This window comes from Octopus sinensis, linkage group LG20, assembly GCF_006345805.1.
Source record: "Octopus sinensis linkage group LG20, ASM634580v1, whole genome shotgun sequence".
In the NCBI taxonomy this organism is placed as follows: domain Eukaryota; kingdom Metazoa; phylum Mollusca; class Cephalopoda; order Octopoda; family Octopodidae; genus Octopus; species Octopus sinensis.
In genome coordinates, this window is record NC_043016.1 from 20,521,154 (window position 1) to 20,545,008 (window position 23,855).

Consider the following 23,855-nt stretch of genomic DNA (forward strand, 5'->3'; position numbering starts at 1 on the left):
TACAATTTCAATAAGCTCAAAATAGTCAGCTTTCCTAAACCAAGGCCCAAAAACAACCTAAATAGCAGATAGCATTTTATAAACCAAAGTGAAAACATTAAACCAAATTCGAATACTTGATGATATATGGAATATGTGGGAAATAGTACACTTAATTCAGAAAATTTCCAAATGATATCTGTTAACTGCAAGAATATTTTTATTGAAGCAAAATATGTCGTGTCTCCAATTCTATTTGAAACCTAACTAGTGGATAAATATTTTGATTATTATTTTTAAATGTGGGGAAGTGACGACAATAACTACAATGAGATAATGATAAATACATATAATAAGTGAAAAATAAAATTATGTGTATGGATTGTAGACAAGACATACATTTTCATTTATTTACCACGTACATACTTCTTGTACCATAACAGTATAAATTAGAGAGCTTTGTGAAATGGCTTCTCTGTTTTTAAGATCTACAAATGGATAGTTTCTTTCCTATAGTCAAAGTGACATTACAATTTGGCTGAAATCTGAATAACATCTTGTTGGATATCTGAACACTAAAACTGTCAACAGGAATAAAATAATTCAATTCTGTTAGTGTGTATTTACTTTCATACATGTGTATGTTTACTCACACACACACAAAGCACCTAACTTATTACTCATTGTAATATCCAAGTTAACAAAAATATTAGCTCAAGTTAACAACCAGCTTCTCACTTTTATTCTCGTATCACCTGTATGCTGTCTTCTTGGATGTCTACCTGAGATGGGTAGACAGCATACAGAGAACTATCCTCATTCAGGACACGTACTTGCTGAACAATTAGCTTGTAATTCGGTTCTTTGTCACCAGAACTATGGTCACCTTCAAGCAGATCTCCAACTCCTAAATTGAGAATTTCCATCAACAAGGTATTCATTACACTTTTGCAAATTGGTAAACTTCGGGAGCTTGTCACTTCAACAAGAATTTCACTAGTTTCGGGAGAAATCTTAAAGACAAAAGACAATAAAAATAAGAAAAATGTGGAAATTTTACAGGTGAGTGTGTTACATAATAAGGCACAAAAAGAAAATGATTCTCCCCAGACACAATAGAATATGCTTCAACACACGAACTCACATAAAGAATCTTAAAAACCAAATCCAAAAATGAAAAATAATTTAAGTATTTTAAATATGCAGTCTTTTCGATATTTCAAAGAATACAAGAAAATGGCTGAATTTCGGTGATTATCAACAATAGAATTATAGTGACATATTTTGATGAAATGAGCTTGAAAAGTATATATTCTTTTCCTTGCTCATAACTCAGGATTGATAGAAATATTTTTTTATAATAGATAGTTTGTAAATGTTTTCTAGATATTGTTATCCTTTCATATCTCCTTATTTCCCACAATTAAAAACATTAAGAACATTCAGCCATATAAATGATAAAACTTAATACAAACTGGTGCTGCAACTTTGTTAATATATAGTCAAAAACAGAGCTGGGCACAAGTCTTTACATATACTCAATCTACACGATATAAGCAGTTATTTGGTGGAACTTTTGTTAAAAACTATACATTTTTCTGGAAGTTATGAGTCAACAAAGTTGGTGGGGTATTAAACTGTAGTTATGCCTTTTTTTTCAGTAAACGTTAATGGTAACAGATTAACATTAACTTCTGTTACATTTTGAAAAGATTAACAAAAGTTAACTTTTTGGTTAATAGATTAACAAAGTTAACTTTTTAATTAACAGTGCCCACCTCTGGTAAAAAAATCTATTTATGATATGACATCCCATGACATCCTTCAAATCTATATAATAATGATAGGCAAATTAAAGATAAATTTAATGATTCTGACCTTTGTTACATCACTGTTAGTGATGGGCGGGAAAGAAATTACTTGCTCTTTTGCATCAAGTAAACAAGGGTATTCCGGTTTCTCATGAAGAAAATCTAAATACCTAAAATAAAATAAAAGAAAAGATTAATAGCTCAACGTTTATTAGCAGTTTTGTTTTAACATGTATCAATCTTGTGACATCACACCTGTGTAGCTTACAGTTTAATTTACATCTATATACTCCTTGTACTTTTGAACTTCTAATGTTGTCATTTACATGTAACATATATCACACACTCAAATTAGTTGTCCTCATTGTTCACTTCATTCAAGAGTCTCTGATGTTCTCCCTCTTCCCTAACATCCTTGTATTCATACTTTACATCACACATTCAATGGATCATATAGAAATAAATTCCATCCAGTACCAGATCCTTTGCTTTAGCAGCCTGTTTCACAAGCAAAGGGAGTTGAAATAACAATTCTCTTAAATAACGCCTCCTCTGTTGTACTTATCAATAATGTAACAATTTATTTCCTACTTTCAACAAGCCATTTGTACGGTCCAGAACCTTTAGTTTAAGTTAGGTCATGTAAATAAGCACTCTTGATTTTTCAGTGAGTCTGCGAGAGGTTACTAAAAAGAGAACTATTCTATGTAAACTCTAAAGGAAGAGAAGCTGCTGAAATTTGACAGGTTTACAGTCAAAAATGAACATTAAGGATTTGAAGGCAGGGAAAGTAGTTTGACTAACAGTATAGTTGATGAGATTCTGAAAATATCTGTTGAAATATGACCTACAGTCACTTGCAACAACAATGGATCATTCCCAATGACTGGCATTACAGCATCATTCATTAAACTGCTATAACAATGCAAGAGATATTTTAATAAAAAGCAAGAGCTGTAGCTTGACTTGACTTGACTTGACACAGCATTCACCCGGGGTGGGTTGAGCTGGCTTTTTTCATCCTCAATGCTGCATCTCTCACAAATGCCAACCAGGCCTGGCAATTTGAGGCTAACGACCGCCTGATCTCCAACCACTCCTTATTCCAGCGGCGAACGCTGTAGATATGGGGGCCTAGATTGGGTTCCAGATCAGCCTTGACTGTCATCAGCCAGGTTTTTATTCCTAAGAGCTGTGGCTTCAAACTGATGGACTAAATTATGAAAGTATCAGAAAATGTTATAACATAACTAATTATCAAAAACAATTACATAGATGAGACAGTTTGGACTTGTGCCAAGAAGGCACACTGCAAACAGCCTCTTCCTAGTGAGCCAATATAAAAGAAATTCTTAAGAGTAAACAACACTATTTACGTTGATGATATCCAGAAGAATTCTAACAAGGTACCCAACTATGTAGTTTAATGGCTGCTATAAAAAAAAAAAAAATTAAGTGTAAATGATTGGTTTGAGAGAAATGCCCAAGCCAATACAAGCATGGAAAAACAGATGTAAAATGGTAATAGTGTCAAAATTCTCACATTATACATTTATTCAAGCTTTACACAGTTTAGAGATGTTGTCTAATCTAGTTCTCATTCTTGATTAAAATCAAAACCAAAATCAATTCGATGACTGGCATCCATGCTAGCGGGGTGCAAAGAGCACCATACAAGTGTGATTATTGACAGAGCAGCTAACCGGCTTCCATGCCAGTGGCACATAAAAGGGCACCATTCGAGTACAATCGTTACCAGTGTTGCCTTGCTGGCACTTATGCATGTGCTAGTAGGGTGCTAATCCGAGTGTGATTGTTGCCAGAGCAGCCAACTGGCTTCCGTACCCGTGACACGTAAAAGGGCACCATTTGAGCGTGATCATTACCAACGGCACTTCACTGGCACGTGTAAAAAGATTTGAGTGAGGTCGTTGCCAGTACCACCTGACTGGCGCCCGTGCTGGTGGCACGTAAAAAGCATCCACTACACTCTCGGAGTGGTTGGCATTAGGAAGGGCATCCAACTGTAGAAACTTTGCCAGATCAAGATTGGAGCCTGGTGCAGCCATCTGGTTTGCCAGCCCTCAGTCAAAATCGTCCAACCCATGCTAGCATGGAAAGCGGACGTTAAACGATGATGATGATTAAAAATACCTCTCTAAAGCTGCTAGACATTTCTTATGCTAATAACTAAACCTTAGTTTCAGTTTGTGCATAGTGAATCGTAATCTTTCACATTTCAAACACTATTAGTATATGTTGAGTTCAAAGTCTATTCAACATTACTGTATATTTTTTTACACTCATATATCTGTTTATATATGTACAGATATATACTTCTTATATATGTTCTTATTATATAATATAATAAAGAAAATAATACATATATGTTTTTCTTTATATATACACTTCTTATGGTTTTTAACAACAGAAATAAATACATTATAATAAAGTTAGTAAAAAATAAACACCCATGAATAATATATATATATATATATATATTATATATATATATATATATAATGTGACCACATTATTAACCAGGCTTTCAGATGTTGTTATACAATGCTGGTCACATTGCACTTTTGCATTGTTTTAGCCTTCAAATGACACTACCCCACTGACTAGGCAAGCAGGCCAACATTCCCCCTGAGTGAAAGGGGGACTGGAGCTATGTGAAATGGAGTGTTTTGCTCAAGAATACAATGTGTCACCCAGTCAGGAAATTGAACCCACAATCTAGCAATCATGAGTGAATGGACTTTCACTTTACTATATATGTGTGTCTGTGTGTGCATGTACATGTATGAGTGAGCATTTCTGATGAGTATTAATTTCCTATACAAAATTATCATGCTAATCTAATGCATCTTGCTCACAGTTGGGAGAGTCTTCTCCCTTGTCAATAAAATTAGACCATATATTACCATTGTCCATATTAGCACGGGTTGGACGGTTTGAGCAGGGCTGGCAAGCTGGAAGGCTGCACCAGACTCTAGTCTATTTTGGCATGGTTTCTATGGCTGGATATCCTTCCTAATACCAACCACTCTGAGAATGTAATGGGTGCTTTTACATGCCACTGGCATGAGTGCCATTTGCATGACACCAGTATCTGCCACAACTGTGGTTTTACTTGGCCTGATCGGTCTTCTCAAGCACAGCATATTGCCTCTGTGAAGCCCAAAGTTCAGAGATCATGCTTCACCACCTCATCCCACAGGTTCACTCCACAGTTAGGGACCAACACTTCTTTACACAACTGTCCTCCATACGCATCACATGACCACACCAGCGCATTCGTTTCTCTTGCACACTACATCTGATATCTCTTATGCCTAACTTTTCTTTAAATGCTTACACTCTGTTGAACATGTACACTGACATTGCACATCCTGCGAAGCATACTAGCTTTTTTCTTTCAAGCTTATGCATATCCTTGGCTGTCACAGCCCATGTTTCACTGTTACGTAGCACAGCTGTTCACACACAGGCATCACGCAATCTGCCTTTCACTCTGAGAGAGAGGCCTTTTGTTGCCAGCAGAGGCAGGAGCTCTCTAAACTTTGCCCAGCTTAATCTTATTCTGACAGCTATGTTCTCCGAGCATCCATCTCTGCTACTAACATGATCACCTAGGTAACAGAAGCTATCTACCAACTCTAGCTTACTTCCATGGTTGTTGATGGCCTATTTTCTGTACATTTTTAGTGTTTTAAAATTTTCTTAATTTGTTGATAGCCTTGATATTCTAATAGATATGCTTTTTACTAATCTCCTTATTATAGAAGGTGGGTGATTTGATTTGTACATACATATATATATATATGTGTGTGTGTGTGTACAAATGAGCAAAAGAGAAAATGAAATTCAGTAAATTCTTTATTAATCACAACAATCATTTCAACCCATTATGCACTAGACCCTCACACATGAGATTCTAAATAACTGGTTGAGGTACTTCATTGCTCATTAAACTTAGTCTCACTCATGTGTGCTTGTTTTATGTTTCTGTTTGTCACCCATACCACTTCACAACCGGTGTAGTTTGTTTACACCCCTGTAACTTAGCGTTTCAGTAAACGAAACCAATAGAATAAATACCAAGCTTTAAAAGAAGTACTGGGGTGCATTCATTTGACTAACACTCTTCAGTATGGCTGCAGTCTAATTGACTGAAACAAATAAAAGGTTAGAGACATACTGTTGCTTGCAATGAGGCAAGTAACTACTGAGTGTTGTTGAATCTTACTCTCACTTTCCTGTTAACAAATTAAATATCTGTCTCCACATTCTCATATCATAACTGTTTACCATATATTTTATCAATAATAGGAAATAAATAACTAAATAAAAAATACATACTTATGCACACCACTAAGTTTGTTTCTTTTCTTCTCTTTACGAATTTCATCAGCTTCTTTTCTCAAAGATGAAACAAGGCTATGTGCATCAACCTCTTCCTTACCAAACAGAGGAATTAACTGAAAATAAAAATAAATTTAAAATTATGAAACATTTGGCTAGAATGAGAACAAAATAAATGCAATGGTATCTGAAATGGCACATGAAACTTGACTGTGTCATCGTCATCATATCAGGAAGGGACCTATACCTTGTTGACTAAGAAGCCTTAGGTAGGATTCCTCACTTTGATCTGATGATCACTGATAAAGCTTGGAGACAAATAGCTTGTAAAAGTAATGTAAGTCATGTACAGGGATACAGTTAGCAAGGTGAATGTAAGTAATATATACAATAATGAACTGAGTGTGAAGGTGGGGATACACTGGGCCACCAAAGAGGAATTTAAGACTGGCTACCTGTAGGAGCTTCTTTATGATGATGGCTCAGCTCTTATTGCTAAATCTATAGTAGAATTAGAAATAAAATTCCACAATTGGAAACAAAACTCGGAATCAGGAGGGCCCAAAGTGAATTTAGCAAATACTAAAACATTACTAATTAGGGAAAAAAAGACCCTCGTTCAATATATCTAGCAAAATAATTTACTTAATGGTAGTAGCTAAAAGTTCTATATGCTGTAGCCAGTGTAAGCTGTGAATGCACGAAATTGTTGTGGGATTAGAAGTAAGGTAAACTTTACATATATATTTCTTTACTACCCACAAGGGGTTAAACATAGAGGGGACAAACAAGGACAGACAAAGGGATTAAATCGATTATATCGACCCAGTGCGAAACTGGTACTTTATTTATCGACCCCGAGAGGTTGAAAGGCAAAGTCGACATCAGCAGAATTTGAACTCAGAAAGTAATGACAGACGAAATACCGCTAAGCATTTTGCCCAGCGCGCTAATGTTTCTGCCAGTAAACTTTACATATAACGGTACGCAGGGCAGCAAATGTTAAGAGCAGTTATGAAGTAGACACAATCTAATGCCCAGATGGATGTCTAGAAAAGGACAATAGTTTCTATTACCTAAAAGAACTAAGCAGTAGTGGTGAGGGGATTGTTCTGAGAGTAAAGTGACCAGAGTTGGAAGAAATTCAGTATGCTGCTATTACCTTAACTAGTAAACAAAGGGTTTCTGCTTTAAAGTGAAAAGTAGATTGCACATGATGCTTGTGTATGGAGTAGGAAGATTCATGATATTGAGATGTAGGTCTTGAACACAGATCTGCAGAAGCCATAAAGAAATGAAGCAAGCATGTTTCACTGGAAAGTGCAACACTAGCATGCATCACCAACAGAGTGCAAATGAGCCAAGAGAAAATCTGAATATTAGAGAAATCAGATACAGTGTGCAATAGAGAAGATATAATATATATGGAGAACAGCCGTATGCAAAGAAAATATAAAGATGTATGATGTGCTCAAAGTAAATAGAACCTGTGGAATAGGGAGACTAAGGAAGAAAAAGATGAAGCACTGATTGAAGACAGATGGTGGCAGTACATGATGTGTGAGAAGACCTACTCATGTGTTCAAACATGGCAAAACAGATGTTTAAATTTATACTATGTATATTATATCTGTAGTTATACAGAGTATATTGTGCTAAGCATGTATGTACAGGGTACTCAGGCTAAATTTGACATTTTTTTATGCCTCCTTTTTACAGGAACAGCTAGATATATTGTGGGTTTTCATAGAGCCACCAAGGTTGACAACATACTCAAACCAATATAATTCAAGGAATAAATCAACTTACCTTGATTTTAGCAGGAACCTTAGCATCAAACACAAGAGGAGCTTTTAGTTTGGACATGTCATGGGTTGCTATAGTTGCTGCTTGTCTTTTATCACAAACTGTATCATGGAGTTTCGTCTACAAGAAACCAAAAATAAACTTACATTCAGTAAAAGACAAAGAGAGATTATAAAGGGAAACCTTAATTGCAAAGTGTTAAGAACTATATATTAAGTTTGCGATCCAGTTCTGACAGATGAACAAAAATACGGATCTTGCAGCAGATAAACTAGATAACAACAAAACTGGATAACTGGGAAACACGAAAATATTTACACACACACACACACGGAATTTATGAATTTAGTACAAGCAAGCAAGGGGGATCAATACTCTTCTTCTGTCTTGCTGTACTGTGACACTCATTGGGATAAAAAGCAAGACCTGTTAAAGGGTACATGAACTCATGTGAGTCAATGGTTATCCAAGTACATGATTACACACACACACACATATGTATAGATCAAAACAGTTGGATTCAAATTCCTTGGTACTTCAAGTTTCAAAGCATGATGCTAATCCTTAGCCATTGGAAATTTGAATCAAACGTGTAACTCCCAATAAATGTGTTGAGTGCCCTTCTTTCATTTGTCCACTCACTCATATATATATGTGTGTGTGTGTGTGAGTGAGTATAGAAATAATTAAGATTCAGTTGAATTAGGTACTTACATCGTGGCACCAAGTCTGTCCAGTATTGTCTGCACAGCTTGAAGTTAGGTCAATAAAAAGCAAATCATTAACAAGGATGTTCAGGTATTAGTGCATTACAGCCGTTTCAAGTGGCTCCATTTAATCGATCAATGTAAGCATTACATCAATTTGAAATAAACTGCTCTCCTTAGATGCATACGGCCATATAGATTTCCAACACACAGGATACTTAATTATAATTTTTTAGCAAAATTTTCATCAGTACTAGAGACTAAAATACATTGCTTCTTTTTGGAATTATTGTAGCAAAATGATGAAAAATGTGCTAAAAAATTATAATAGAGAATCCTGTATGTTGGTAATCTATATGGCCATATGTACCCAAGAGGAGAGGTTTATTTCAAATTGATGTAATGTTTGCATTGATCAATTAAATGGAGCCGCTTGAAACAGCCGTAATGCACTGATACTTGGACATCCTCGTTACTTATTTGCTTTTTTATGTGTGTGCATATATATACAAAAGCTTTTGAATAAAGCATATAACTCTACCTATGTTATTTGAGTACTCTTTTTTCCACCTTGTTTCACATTTATGTGCTTACTCCAGTACATATATATACATATACATATATATATATATATACATATATATATACATATATACACTCACACATATACACACACATATAAACACATATATATACACACACATATATATATTTCTTTACTACCCACATGGGGCTAAACACAGAGGGGACAAACAAGGACAGACAAACGGATCAAGTCGATTACATCGACCCCAGTGCGGAACTGGTACTTAATTTATCGACCCCGAAAGGATGAAAGGCAAAGTCGACCTCGGCGGAATTTGAACTCAGAACGTAACGGCAGGCGAAATACGGCTACGCATTTCGCCCGGCGTGCTAACGTCTCTGCCAGCTCGCCGCCTTTATACACACACATATATATATATATATCATGTATACATATGCTCATACAAGCACACATACACAAAGTACAATTACTCCCCCCACACACAACCCCTACGCATACACACACACACACACACATATATATATGGGAGTGGTTGGCGTTAGGAAGGGCATCCAGCTGTAGAAACAATGCCAGATCAAATAGGAGCCTGGTGCAGCCTCCTGGCTTCCCAGACCCCGGTCAAACCGTCCAACCAATACTAGCATGGAAAACGGACGTTAAACGATGATGATGATGATGATATATATACATACATACATAGTCAATTCAAACATGAAAACATAACAATGTAAGGACGTGGAACAAGTAAAGTGTTATTGGACGCTCAGGAAAGGAAAGAAAGGAGGAGGATATAACGTTTCAAGCGGAGCTCTTCGTCAGAAACAGAAAAAAGAAAGATCCAAGGAAGGGAAGACAGAGGAAAAAAATCTGGAAGGGAATGGGTGAAGAAAAAGTTCTTTCAAAGACAGGAGAGTGCAAGAGAAGGAGGTATGTGTGTGCATGAAGGTCTGTGTGTGTGTGTAATGATAGCATGTGTGCCTGTGGTTGTGGCTGTTTATCTATGTGTGTGGTTGGGCTTAGTATTGTTTAAGGTCATAGGAAGAATTTATAATAGGAGTGGCTCCTATTGTGTGTCTACCCACACGTGTGTAGGAGAATGGTCAGTAGAAGATACTGGTAGTTTGAAGTGTGTGTGTGTTCGTGTGTGTATGCGTAGGAGCTGTGTGTGTGTGGGGAGTAACTGTATTTTACTTTGTGTATGTGTGCGTGTGTGCTTGTATGTGTGTATACATGTATGTATAATTGTGTGCTGTGGGTATGGAAGGTATGTGTGGGTTCATTTGTGTGTGTGTGTGTGTGTGTGTATGTGCGTGTCGTGTGCATATGTGGGTGTATATATGTGTATGCGTGGGGTTGTGAGTGTTAGGTATGTGTGCCTGTGTCTAAATGTGTATGCGTGTGTGTATGTGTATGCATATATTGCATTTGTATGTGTGTGTGCATGGGTTGTGGGGGGTTTGTGTAGGTGTATATGTGCACACGTGTGTTTGTGCCCATGTGTGTATAATTGTGTTTGTATGTGTATTGTGTGTTGGAGGTATATGTGCAAACCTGTGCTGGTGTGTGCGTATGTGTGTATGTGCTTGCGTGTGTCAGGTTGTTGCGTGTAGGCGCGTGTACTTGAGTATGTGTACGTGATTGTGTGTCTGTGTGTACATGGGGTCGTGTGGGATAGGTATCTGTACATTCCTGTGCATATGTGTACGTTTGTGCATGTGTAGGCGTGGGTGTGTGTGTGTGTGCATGTATGCATGTGTATGTGTGTGGGAGGTATATGTGGATACGTACGTATGTGTGTGCGTGCGTGCATATAGAAATAAAAACAATAAAAAAACAAAAAAATATAAAAATCAAAGTTGAAAGGAGATAAGGAAGTTAATTCAATATAAATGGCGCAATTACAAGTAAAAATGAAAAATGAGAAAAGAAATTAAGTTGCTTGTTACGGGAGGTGTAGAGGCAGTCACTAGGAGGAGGGGGTTGTGATTAGTCCGTGGGGGATAGTTGTCTGTAAATTAAAGATATTGCGCTGTTCCAGGCGGAGCCTTGAGTGTGTGGATCCATGGTGTAGAGCAAGGCCAAAGACGGAGATGTTAGAGGAAGAATGGTTGGCCAAGTGGAAGTGACAGGCAACGGGAATATTCGAACGTAGCCAAACTGAAGAGGTATTTACCTCTTTCTCAAAGGCTGTCATTACTTTCAAGACAGTAGTTCGTGATACACCAAACAATTCGGCTTTTTTCGTTATGCTAGCACCTGCCATGCGACCACCAACAATTTGACCTGTTTGAAAGTCCGATAGGTCTGACATTTCAATGAATTTTAATTACCTTTTTGTGATGATATCTGAAAAGAAATAGCACTTTTACCAAAACATATTAAACAATACTAATATTAAATCCCAAAACATAAAAATAAACAAGCTTTTGACCATTTTATAGATATTTCAAAATTATGATGCTATGATGCTAGGTATTTCCATTATTTTGTCCAACCCCTGTATACACACACAATGTATATATATATATATATATATACATGTATACATATACACACACACACACACATAATTATATCCAGGATATCAAATACTCTTAAAGGAATGTTACTATCCAAGTTTCCTTGTTATATCCAGAGCCTCAGTGAAAAACCATACATGGAAAAAAAATTCATTCATGACAACTCACACCTTCACTCACTAACCCTTTTTCGCATGTGCGAGTGCTGACACACACACACGCACATTTCATGTACACGTCCATACATCCTTCACTTTCTGCCCTCAATGCAAGGCAAATGTCGACATTACTTTCTTCTTTCTTCAAAGCATAAAGAAAAATTTATTACGGAAATTAACGAATAATCATTTGGTCCCATATGATCAAGTTGATTATAAAATAACTTCCTTTGGCACAACACTCCAGGTAAAACTTATGCATGAATTGTTATTTCTTGTTGTGTGCATGCACAAAATTACAGCTCAAATCCAATTGAAATCACCTTTTTCTATTCTGTAATATATGATTGTGATGACTGTATTTTAAAAACCTAAAAAGAAGTTCTTCCAGAAATTCCATCCTTTACCTCTTGTTTGTAGCATGTTTGAGGCGACATTTGTGCTATCCTCACTGATTGTTTTCTATACAGGAGATTAGGGTTTCAGCCAAAACCCATTATTAATATTTTAACTTTTCATTCCCCCCTCCCCAAATTTCTTCATTTTTTAACTTTTTCTTGGTCATCTACAAAAAAAAAAAAAAGATTTTCTTCCTTCTTTTTTCTTAAAGAAACATTAAAATCTCCTTCCAAACATCCACACATCACCTCACCACTTTCAAAAAGCAACAAAGTTCCAATATTTTACTTTTAGCATTTGGGAAATGAAGGAAGTTTCTTCAAAAATAATGTCATTTACCTGTTGTTCTAGCATGTCAAGTTTTCTGGTGGTGGCTTGATATTTTTTCATATCTGCTATTTCAGTACAATTCTATGCATGCATGAAATATCGGATGAAAGTGAAACACTGGGTGTTTTTAACTTTTTGAAAGCTGGTAGGTGATGGGTGGGTGAGTTGGGGGAAGTGGCACTGATTCTTTAAGAAAAATTAAACTAATAAAAAGAAAAAAAATGGATTTTCCATATTCATAATCTATATTTTTTTTTCTACATGGATAAAAAAAAAATCGAGAAAAGTTACAAATTAAGAAATTGCAGCGGGGATGGGGGGGTCTAAAATTTGAAAACGATATTTCTGGCGAATATCGTAGTAATACGATGAAACTACACATAGTTTGTGATTCCTCTTGAGAATGGAAAGGAGTTCCATGCAAACCCATGCAAATTGTACCCTTCCCCTCACTTTAAACGAACAATAACTTCCATTATACCAGTAATCCAGTTCACTATATATCAGCTGTGCCAATTTTGCTCCTAAGAAAGGAGCAAATAATACAATGTAGCTGCAGGTTCTAACATCCGGGTAACGCCGGGATGCATTGCTAGTATTATATATAGTTTACCAAAACTGTACCTCAAAAATATATGATTGGCGGAGGTAAAGAATATGTGAGTGTAGGACAAATGCCCCTTAGTTAAAGTGTAAAAGTGGACAAAACACTGACGGTTATATTTTTCGGTTATTTTTTTGAGTTTTTCACCTTTTACTCTTTCAGTCATTAGACTGTGTCCAAGCTGGGGCACCACCTTGAAGAATTTTTAGTTGAATGTATTGGCACTAGAACTTTTTTTATTTTTACTTGTTGCGGCCATGCTGGGATATCACCTTGAGGAATTTTTAGTCAAAAGTAACGACCCCAGAACTTTTTTTAATGGTTTTCAACCAGCGCATGAAGTTAAGCCTAGAAGGTACCTCCACATGCTAGAAGCAACAGCCAAATCTCTCAAAAATTTTTTTTATAACCCCCTCATTTTTTTATATTTTCAAAAGATCTTTTTACTTGCTTCAGCCATGCTGGGGCACTAGCTTGAATTTTTTATCATTCAAACACACTTCTTATAGTTTTTTAAGTTTCTACACGTTTCTTGAAGTAAATGCTTTCCCTTTTGTTAGAATTCAGACAATATGTACATTGAGTAGTACAAGAGTCTTGTGTTCTGTTATTCTAAAAATAAGGAAACACATGGAACATACCACTGTGAGGGACATAGATGTTTTGACACAGTTTTTCAACTGAATATATTTTGCTTACTTAAAAAGTTGTAATTTTGCAAAAAAAAAATGTGAGACCTTCTAGGTTTAATGTTAAGTGATGGTTGATAATCACCAAAAAATGATTCTGGGGTTGATACAATCGACTAAAAATTCCTCAAGGTAGTGCCCCAGCATGACTGCACTCTAATGACTACAACAAGTAATAAGAAAAACAAAAATTAATTTTATCACTGAAGTGGTTTTGATCAAGCTTAAAAAAAATTCTAGGTTCCATACAACTATCTAAAAATTCAAGGTGGTGCGCCAACATGGCCAGCCAGTCTAGTAACTGCAACAAGTAAAAAAAAAAAAATTCTTGGATTGATGCATTCAATTAAAAATTCTAAAAACAAAAGAATAACCCTAAAATATAACTGTGGGGCTTTTTGTCTGGACCCCAGAATACGCACACCACCTGTTTTTGGCGTAACAAAAGCCCTAACCCTAAACCCAAACACTGGGTGTGCGTATTCTTTACTTTCACTGAATTAATTAATTTAATATCAGTTTTAACTTCATTAATTTATTAATTTGATTTGTTAATATTCATGTTTTCCTTGATTAGGTCATTCATTTCTTTCTCACTATAAGTGCACTAATATCAATGATGTAATATTCAATTATGGTAATTAGTAAGCAGTTTTGATTCGGCATCATTTTGTAGTAGATTTATTCAGTTTGGCAAGAGAATAAGCTGCTAATATGTGTACTTTTTAATAAGTTTCAGGAGGAAAATAATTTGTGTACGGAGATTGACCGATTCCACTGATTTATTCAGAAGAAAGGTCAGTTGGTGGACAATGTGAAAGACTACAGCTACAGTACATTGGTGCCTGGAAGAAAACAAAGCATATTTGTTTCGTTTTACTTGCAATGTTTTAATCTAATAAGGACTTTTGTATTGACAAAAGATAAAATCATAATAACAATACATCTCATAATTGCAAAATAAGGCATTTTGAAACTATGTACACAACAAAAACAAAAAAAGGTAGCTGCAGACCCATAGTTCTGTAGGCCCTTTAAACACGGTGTGCTTTATGCATGGACAAAACCAAAATTCCCACCCCCAAATTCGGCCCTATGGTGTTGATTCTTCAATGTTTACAGGTTAATCCGATGCAAGAACAAAAAAAAAAGTGTAATATGCAACACAGGCAGTAAATAAAAAAATAAAATAGAACAGAATGGTGCCATTTAGTAGAGATGACCCAGAAGTTGTTCCTTTTTGATTACCTTGACAAACAGCAGTAGCTTTCTTTATCTGAATACACGTTGATTGGTTAAAATTACCCAAATACAACTTTAACACGAAATAACTTCTAAAATACGAAATTTTGTTAAAATATTAGAAGTAAATCGTGTTGTGTTCTGTGTGAGAAATTACACCGGTATATGAGTTTCAAACTATTTAGTTAAAAAAAATTAATTAAAATGCATAAGAATAGTAACAGTTTTTGTTTTTAAATACACCTGTTGCTAAAACACACATATCTCAGTCTATCAAAGGTCAGCCAACATGTCTTTTCGGTTTGAACGGCAGTTTTTTCTAGCAGTGTCATATGAAATTGTCACCCATAATTATGACCCTAGTATCGATCTATTGCATTTCAATCTGTTTTAGGGTTAGGGGTGGGGGGAGGGTATATTTTTTTCTTCACAAATGTAGATAAACCCAATCAGTTTCTTAAACGAGGGACATATTCATACAGCACAGAATGTTTTTTTTTTACCTCAATGGACGTCATTGATTGGTTGAAATTGCAGCAAAAACAACAACAAATATCTTACAAACCATAGAATTTTCTCAATAAAGCCAAGAGAAAAAGATGTTTTATAAACACATTCTACCAGTATACGAAGTTTAAAATTTTTTAGTTACCTAGAAATTATGTTAAAAACTGCCGTTCAAACCGAAAAGATCCTAGCTGCTTTCTAACAAATTCTCGGTAAAAGTTCAGTTTAGTGATATTAAAAAAGTAAATACAACATAAATAGAGGATATTATTTACTTGATCAGAATGGCACATGGAAGACTAGTGGGACCACAGTTCATTGTTCCTGAAATTGAAATCCTCAACCATGAATCAATTTTGGAACATCACCCAATTAGCCAAATCAGGAGACAAGATTCTTCATTGGTTGGTCGACTAATTATGAATTTATACATGTGCGAATATTGTAATTTGCCAGGTTTCCTTACTACAGTATTTGTTAACAGTAAGTTGACTTATGTCCCTTTACTAGTTATCTCCTCCTTAATTTTTATTTCCATGTCACTAAAATGAACAATTACCTAAATTTTCTCCCATGATGAAATATCCAATTTATGATATTCGATATGAAAATTTAAATTAATCTAATTTAATTACTCAATTAATTGGGTAAGGAAACAGCTGTAGATGTTAAAAAAAAATTTGACGTTATGCTGAATGGAATTTGTTCAAATAAACTTATATCTATATATTAATTTCTCAATTTTCTTTTTCTGTTACATCATCATCATTTAACGTCTGTTTTCCATGCTAGCATGGGTTGGACGGTTCGACCGGGGTCTGGTAAGCCATGGAGGCTGCACCAGGCTCTAGTCTGATTTGGCAGTGTTTCTACAGCTGGATGCCCTTCCTAACGCCAACCACTCCGTGAGTGTAATGGGTGTTTTTTTACGTGCCACCGGCACAGGGGCCAGAGCAGGCTGGCAAACGGCCACGATCGGTCGGTGCTTTTATGCGTCACCGACACGGACGCCAGTCAGGCGGCACTGGCATCTGCCACATTCGGATGGTGCTTTTTACGTGTCACCGGCATGGGTGATGAGGATCATGATGCTGATGAATGACATTGAGTGTGTAGCTTTGACAGTGGCATGATGATGAATGTTTTTGACTTGTAAAAATCATTATCAATATGGCATTGTATCATATTGTGCCCTCCTTGCATATATCAGTGGGCCATGCAGTATCACTAATCTCAATCTGAGCATAGGTACCTAATGTTAGCTCCATATAGAGATGGTGTTCAATTGATTTATGAGAATGGTGGTGGGGGAGATTGTGGTACTTATGTGAGACCTGCTATGCTGTACTCACAGAGTGACATACACCATTCTATGCCTGACTGGCTGTACTGTAGTAGTAGTACACAGTAAGTGGATTTTCAAGGTGAGCTCTAATTGGCTGTATGCAAAGGAATTCATTACTGGGGTCCGGAACTCTGGTGGAAAAAAATTTCATGGCCTGGCCAACTCAAATTACATAGAGGGCCTCTTTAATCACAGAAAGTTTTTTGAGGGCTGCTTGTATACTGACAGAATTGAAAGTATTTTGCTCTCCCATGCTATTATTACAATAATGAATGAATGATCGTTGATTCAACATGAAATATCATTCCAAAACAGTAGTATCTTTCTTTTTTTTACTTTTCTTTAATTTTTGATAAAATTTTTAAATGTTTGTTTAGATAAACCCATTTCAAGAAAGTATCAAGAGGGCTGCAAGATAAAAGTCTGTGGACTGCATGCCCTGTTCTCAGCTTAAACTCATGAGCTGTTCAAAATCACTTGTGGATGTGCAAATGAGCAAACGAATTGAAAAACAACTGGACTATTGGTGTGGAGGTGCACAGGACAGGGCGGTGGGTTAATTCATTAAAAAAAAAATGAAATTTTAGAAAACAATATTTTTTTTTATTCATAATTTCCATATTTTCTACGTAATCCCAAATTTTTTTGCAAGAACGTTAAAAAAAAAAAAAAAAAAAAAAAAAGCAAAATTTGTGTGTGTATTTGGGGAGGATTTAAATTCTGAAAAGCTGATTTGTTTTGTCAGAATCAAAATCTCTGAGGGGCTGAAAACGTCGGAATCTATATAAGAAAAAAATTTTTTAACCTAAAGCTGATGGGTGTGTATTGAATACTTCCACCGTCACTAAAGTAGGCTTACAATAGCTAATTTTCATATATCTAAAACCAACTGAACGACATTCGAATCACATGCTGTGGTAAGAACATGGTCGGCCTTTAAAATATATTTACAAAAAGACGCGAAATATAATGCAGTTAATTATAATACTTCTATAATCTGAAATTTCTGTTTCCGTTACTAGACAACATTACAATATGCCGCGTAGATGGCACTTGTTAAAGATGTACGATAGGCAGTGGAAGGTAAACTATATAGGTTTCTAGAGGGAGGCACAATGTAGTTACTGTTGAAAATAAGAGCCGGAGTGGCTGTGTGGTAAGTAGCTTGCTAACCAACCTCATGGTTCCGGGTTCAGTCCCACTGCGTGGCATCTCGGGCAAGTGTCTTCTGCTATAGCCTCGGGCCGACCAAAGCCTTGTGAGTGGATTTGGTAGACGGAAACTGAAAGAAGCCCGTCGTATATATGTATATATATATATGTGCGTGTGTGTTTGTTTGTCTGTGTTTGTCCCCCTAGCATTGCTTGACAACCGATGCTGGTGTGTTTACGTCCCCGTCACTTAGCGGTTCGGCAAAAGAGACCGATAGAATAAGTGCTGGGCTTACAAAAAGAATAAGTCACGGGGTCGAGTTGCTCGACTAAAGGCGGTGCTCCAGCATGGCCGCAGTCAAATGACTGAAACAAGTAAGAGAGAGAGAAAGCTACACTCACGTTTTTAAAAAAATGTATAATTTAGTAGGCATTTAGTCATCTTTCGGTTAATGTTTACTTTAACAACTGGCCGACAAAACAATAAAAAAAAAAAAGCTTCCACGGGGTAATGTAGTTTTTTGAAAATATTTTTTCGAATTCCTAGGAATTTGAAGTTGGAGATTACAAATATGGTTAACAAAAAAAAAAATTCAGATTCCTAATCACCCCCAGCTCCCCCACTCCCAATTAAATTTTTTTAATTTTGTTTGCTCTAAGATCATAGCGAATTGACGAACATATGCAAATTGAAATTAAATACAGGCAAAAACATTAAAGCGAAAAGAATTTGCGTTTTACTTGTGTCTGCCTTAATATATGTCAACTATATGTAGCGGTCGTATAGAAGATGGTGTGTTACTGTTGTTTTTAGCCCCAGGAAGACATTCATATCTATCTATTTCTTTATACACACATAAATAATATGCTTACTGAATTTAAAATTTTGAAAACGCGGTTTCTGGCATATATTCGGAATTTCCATCATCTAAAACAGGAAAAAAAAAACAAAAAAAAAAAACTTTTTTTTTTTTTACATATTCGTAATCTCCGTCATCTAAAACGTAGGAATCCGGAAAAATTTTTAATTTTTTTTAAATGCATTTTTCAAAGAGGGGTGCAAAATTGCAGTTCTGTTTGTTTCTTGGCGTGCTTCCCTTTCTGCAGGTATCTCTCTTTCTCTGGACGGCGACATTCTTTTGGCTGACCTTGATATTGTAGACAAATTGGCGTAACTACAGATTTCTGACCCCCCACCACGACTTTGGATGGTCATAGCTTTCAGAAAAATGGATATTTTTTAATGAAAGTGTCTATGAATATGTGTTATATCATGTAGATTCCGAATATACAAAACTGTTGGGGGAAATTCATTAGGAGGGGGTTGAGTGGGGAATTTCGGAAAATTCACCGGAGTCCACTTCAATTCGCCTTAACTTTCAAGAAAATGAATATTTTTTAATGAAATTCTCTTCAAATATACCCCTATGACAAGAAGTGAAATTAAAGTGTTTTCTCTACTCATGTTTTATAACGAACATAACCCAACATGTTGTGGTTAGTTTTTTTGGAATAGTGAGTTCCTGTAAAAAAACAGAAACTCAAAAAAACATCCCAAAGGGGATGCGGTCCATTGGGCGATCTTTCGTCTCTAATCGACGGAAAGGGCTACTAGAGACGAAAGATTGCCGGTCCATTGTCTTTACCTCCGCCTTTTTTTCTTTTTTTTATACCCGTTCCACTATTCCTTTTTTTTTTTTCGTTTTCGTTTCCAGGTAATAATGTCAAAATTAACAAAAAAAAAAAAGGAAAAAAAAAACCCCTACAATTTCAAAGTTGGAACGTTCGAGAAGTTTCACTGATAATACACGCATGTTTTTACCTAAAAAAGTTGTTAATTGTTGGAGCATGCGTCTCAAAAACGTAATGACGCATGCGCAAACAAATTTAACAACCCTTCAAGACACCACATGCGTATATTTTCAATGAAACTTCTCGAACGTTATAACTTTGAAATTTATTTATTTAAAGTATCGTCATGGGTTATCGTATTTTTTTTTTGTTTTTTTTTTTGCATATTCTTAATCTCCGACCGAAAGAATTCCGAGTGAGTGGCGAGAGAACTTCGAAAAATTCACAAGATCCGAGGTTTTCAGTCCACAACTTTGAGGAAAATAAATTAAGCATTTAACCATATCTTTTAATGAAATTGTATGTAAATACCTTTCAGACGACATGCATTACGTAATGTACCGTAAACCCCTTATTGTTGTTCGGAAAAAAAAAAAAAGGTAGAGGATCCCACCCCCGCAAATGCGTTTTTTGAAGGTGAGGTGCGAAACTGCGTTAGCCACTTTTCTTTACCCGTTATTTTAAGATAACATTTTTCAGAATGGCAGGAAACACAGATGGTGGTTTCACATACTAGTGTAGCTCGTTCAACAGTGGTGCCCCAGCATGGCCGCAGCCTTCTGGCTGAAACATTTTAAGGGATTTTATATATATATATATATATACACATACAATTTTATTAAAAGATATCCAATTTCCTTAAAGTTACGCGGGCGGGAAAAAATCGGATCTTGTGAATTCTCCGAAGTCCTCTCCCCACCCCTTCGGAAAAAATTTTACTCACAAATTTCTTAATAATCGTAATGCCATTTGAAAGGTACTTACATAAAATTTCATTAAAAAAAAAAAAATCTTCCTAAAAGTTATGACGGTAAAACTCGGATCTTGTGAATTTTCCGAAGTCTTCTCACCCCACCCCCACCCCGATGCTTTCTGCGCATTTTTGCTTTCATATTCGTTTCCTACACATTTTTTTTACACCCGTCCCACTATTTTTTTTAAAATTTCGTTTCCGGATAATATTGTAAACATTAACCATATTTATTCCGAGGGTGTGATGGAGAGGACTTTCGAAGAGAAAAAAAATTCACATAAATGAATAATTCTTGTTTGAGTGCCATGGAAAAAAAATTAAGGGCGATTTAGCTGTTGTTTTTAGCACATCTCACGACCATCTGATAACTTGCTTGTTTGTTTAATATTCTCGGTTAATCACTACAAGTTCTTTAGATCATTAATAAGCAAGTTAACAAATAAATATATTTATATACGCACACAGAAAACAGTAAGGAGGCTTGGTTATTATCTCCCTTGACAGAAACCTCTCAAGATTTTCTGAAGTTATTTGAGAATAAAGAATTCTTTGTAACCAGTAAAGAATATTTGGGGAAAGGGTTCGAGGAAGAGCGAACCAGAAATAATAGGGTTAGGATGAACTTAATTTCAAATTACTTTCATTCCATCTTCCCCAGTTATCTGAATGCGATTTAAGGTTACCGGAGGTAAGCAGAATAGAAGAAATTGCTTGCTACACCGGTACAAAACGGAAGTGACATACAGAATAGCACATGCTCTATAAAATCAGTTTAATTTCAGTATTTAATGCTTATAAAATATATGACAAAGCAGTAATGAATAAAAGAGTACTTAATTTTAGCAGCCACTATGTGTAAGCAATGTGCCGGCTGTTAAGACGCTTTCATCCTCAGCTGCAGTCACTTTTTTATACTGGAGTTCCGTTCAATAAATTCTTGACTTGTCAAGCAGACTGTCTGAAATTTGTTGGACCGCATGCAGATCAGTCTCTCTTCGTAAAATTTGAAAGCTCAGCAGTCAAGATACACATTACGATAAAAATCTAAATTTTACTTTTATATTGTTTAGCTTGTCTTACGGCCACATAAGTGTAGCCCAAAGGCATTTTCCTGTATTCATCCCATTCAAAGATGAAGACGGTAAAATGTGCTTAAAGGGGTATTTCCATGAGGTCGAGCAACCAAATAAAAGCTACCCCGTATATCTTGGCAATTAATTTAGGAGGACCCATTTAAAAATAGTAATAGTAAATCGTCCCTGACAACCTAATTAAATTATCCGATGCACCTATAATTTGCACGTGTAAAATATAAAACTTGACATTTTGATATAATTAGAAAACTACTTGCATATCTTCTAACATCAAACCTGTTACAGGGTTCTCATGCCGTCCTAAAATATTTTCTCTCAACATTCGGTTGACTTTGAAGCTGAGTGCTAATCCTCAAAACTAATTAATTTTAGTTTTCAAATGATTTTTTTAAAAATAAACACCCTTCTGTCTTAATTTTTATCCGTGCAACACAGATTATAAATAACACTGCAACATTCATTTTTAAGAATTATTTCATAATTTTCAACAAAATTGATAAGGAAATCCTTATTTCATAAATGAAAAAAATCGGTGAAATAATGACTGACAAATGAGAAAGAGAAGGCAGCTGGTTTCCAACGCCTGAATTTGTAGACGTTTGTTTGAAGGAAGATTTGGATGTTTCTATAACGAGTAGAGTGAAATACCATATTGACTGCCATGAATTTTTCTCAATTATAAAAAATAAAATAAATTGCTTGGTAAATACATTCGTAAATAATGTAGAGAAGAAACATATTTAGCACTTAACAATTTGAAGAAATAATAAAATATTCGATTACCTGTAACTGAATAAACTTCTTATAAAGAGTATTTTCTCTCTTCAAGTTAACATCTTTAACTATACAGCAGATAATATATGGTCGGATGGCTACGGCATTTGATGTGATTCGAACTGTCACACCGTCTTCTTCGGGAAAATGTAAAATATGAATAACACTTTTGGGAACATCATTTTCTAATGTATCTTTTTTGGACTGGCGGTTCTTTTTTTTAGCTTTTCCTGATCTCGGAATACCAGAAGAATTACGTCCTTCTTCAGACTTTTGCTGTTTGGTGAGAGCAGTGGAAAGAAACTCAAAAATCGTCTTCTTATTTGACTGTTCGAGTAATTTTAGCAGTTTTCTATCTTTTACTCGGTTTCCTTTGAGATTCAGCTCTTTAAGGCGTTCACATAAACACAATTCTGGAGCAATGTCGTTTAAATGGTTTTCTGATAAGTCCAAGACATTTAGATGAGACAAGTTATTCAATTCGGGAGGAATTTCTTCAATATGGTTGTTAGAAGCTAAGACATGGCTTAAGTGGACCAAACTTGGATCAGTTATACCATCGGGAAGGCATTTTAATCGATTAAACGAAATATTCAATTTGTGAAGGTTTTTGAGAGCTGCTATGGATGGAAATATTTCGAGTTGGTTTTTGTTAACATTTAGCACCTCTAATCCAATTAAACCATTTATTTCATTCGGGATGTTGATTATCTCGTTATTAGACATATCCAAAACTTTCAGCTTGGTTAATTTGCCCACTGAAACTGGAATTGTTGTTAGTTTATTAGAACAAAGTATCAAACTAGTCAAGTTTGACAGATTTCCTAGATCTGCACCTAATTCATTTAAACAGGTCATTGATATTTCGAGGTGATTTAAACCAACCAAAGTATATATTCCCTGGTCCAATCCATTTTTAATAATCCTTGAGTTAATCTGTTGCCCTTTAAGGGATAATTCATGGCGATTTTCCTTCTTCACTGTTTCAACTTCCGACCACATCGACTCCATATTTGAAAACAAGTGAAGCTAGAAGTAAAGCTAAGGACTTATTCTACGTCATAAAATTTAATTCAATTACACATATTACTCCATTTTACGGAATATTAATTATTTTATTTAATCATGCAATATTTTCTATTAACTTCTTTTATTCAGGAAGAAAATATGCTCACATTACAGAGCTAGCTTCCTCTCAGAACTCTCTCTCTCTCTCTCTC

At 35.6% G+C, this 23,855-nt stretch overlaps 1 protein-coding gene across 1 annotated transcript; it reads right to left on the reverse strand.

Annotated features, from left to right (window-relative positions):
• Nucleotides 1-23,682, reverse strand: LOC115222532 (leucine-rich repeat-containing protein 47). The gene is made up of 5 exons (XM_029792789.2): nt 22,645-23,682; nt 7,968-8,084; nt 6,156-6,274; nt 1,858-1,960; nt 1-992 (listed from the first exon to the last, which is right to left on the reverse strand). Exons 1-5 carry the CDS (start codon nt 23,644-23,646, stop codon nt 720-722), a joined length of 1,614 nt encoding a protein of 537 aa, XP_029648649.1. The 5' UTR covers nt 23,647-23,682; the 3' UTR covers nt 1-719.
• Nucleotides 23,683-23,855: the final 173 nt, after the last annotated feature.

Coding starts and splice junctions, on each gene's coding strand:
- LOC115222532 (XM_029792789.2), bottom strand. CDS start 23,646: ATGGAGTCGATGTGGTCGGAAGTTGAAACAGTGAAGAAGGAAAATCGC. Junction 8,085..22,644: donor AGAAGTTTATTCAGTTACAG/GTAATCGAATAT, acceptor GGTTTCTTGTAG/ACGAAACTCCATGATACAGT. Junction 6,275..7,967: donor AGGTTCCTGCTAAAATCAAG/GTAAGTTGATTT, acceptor TTTTATTTTCAG/TTAATTCCTCTGTTTGGTAA.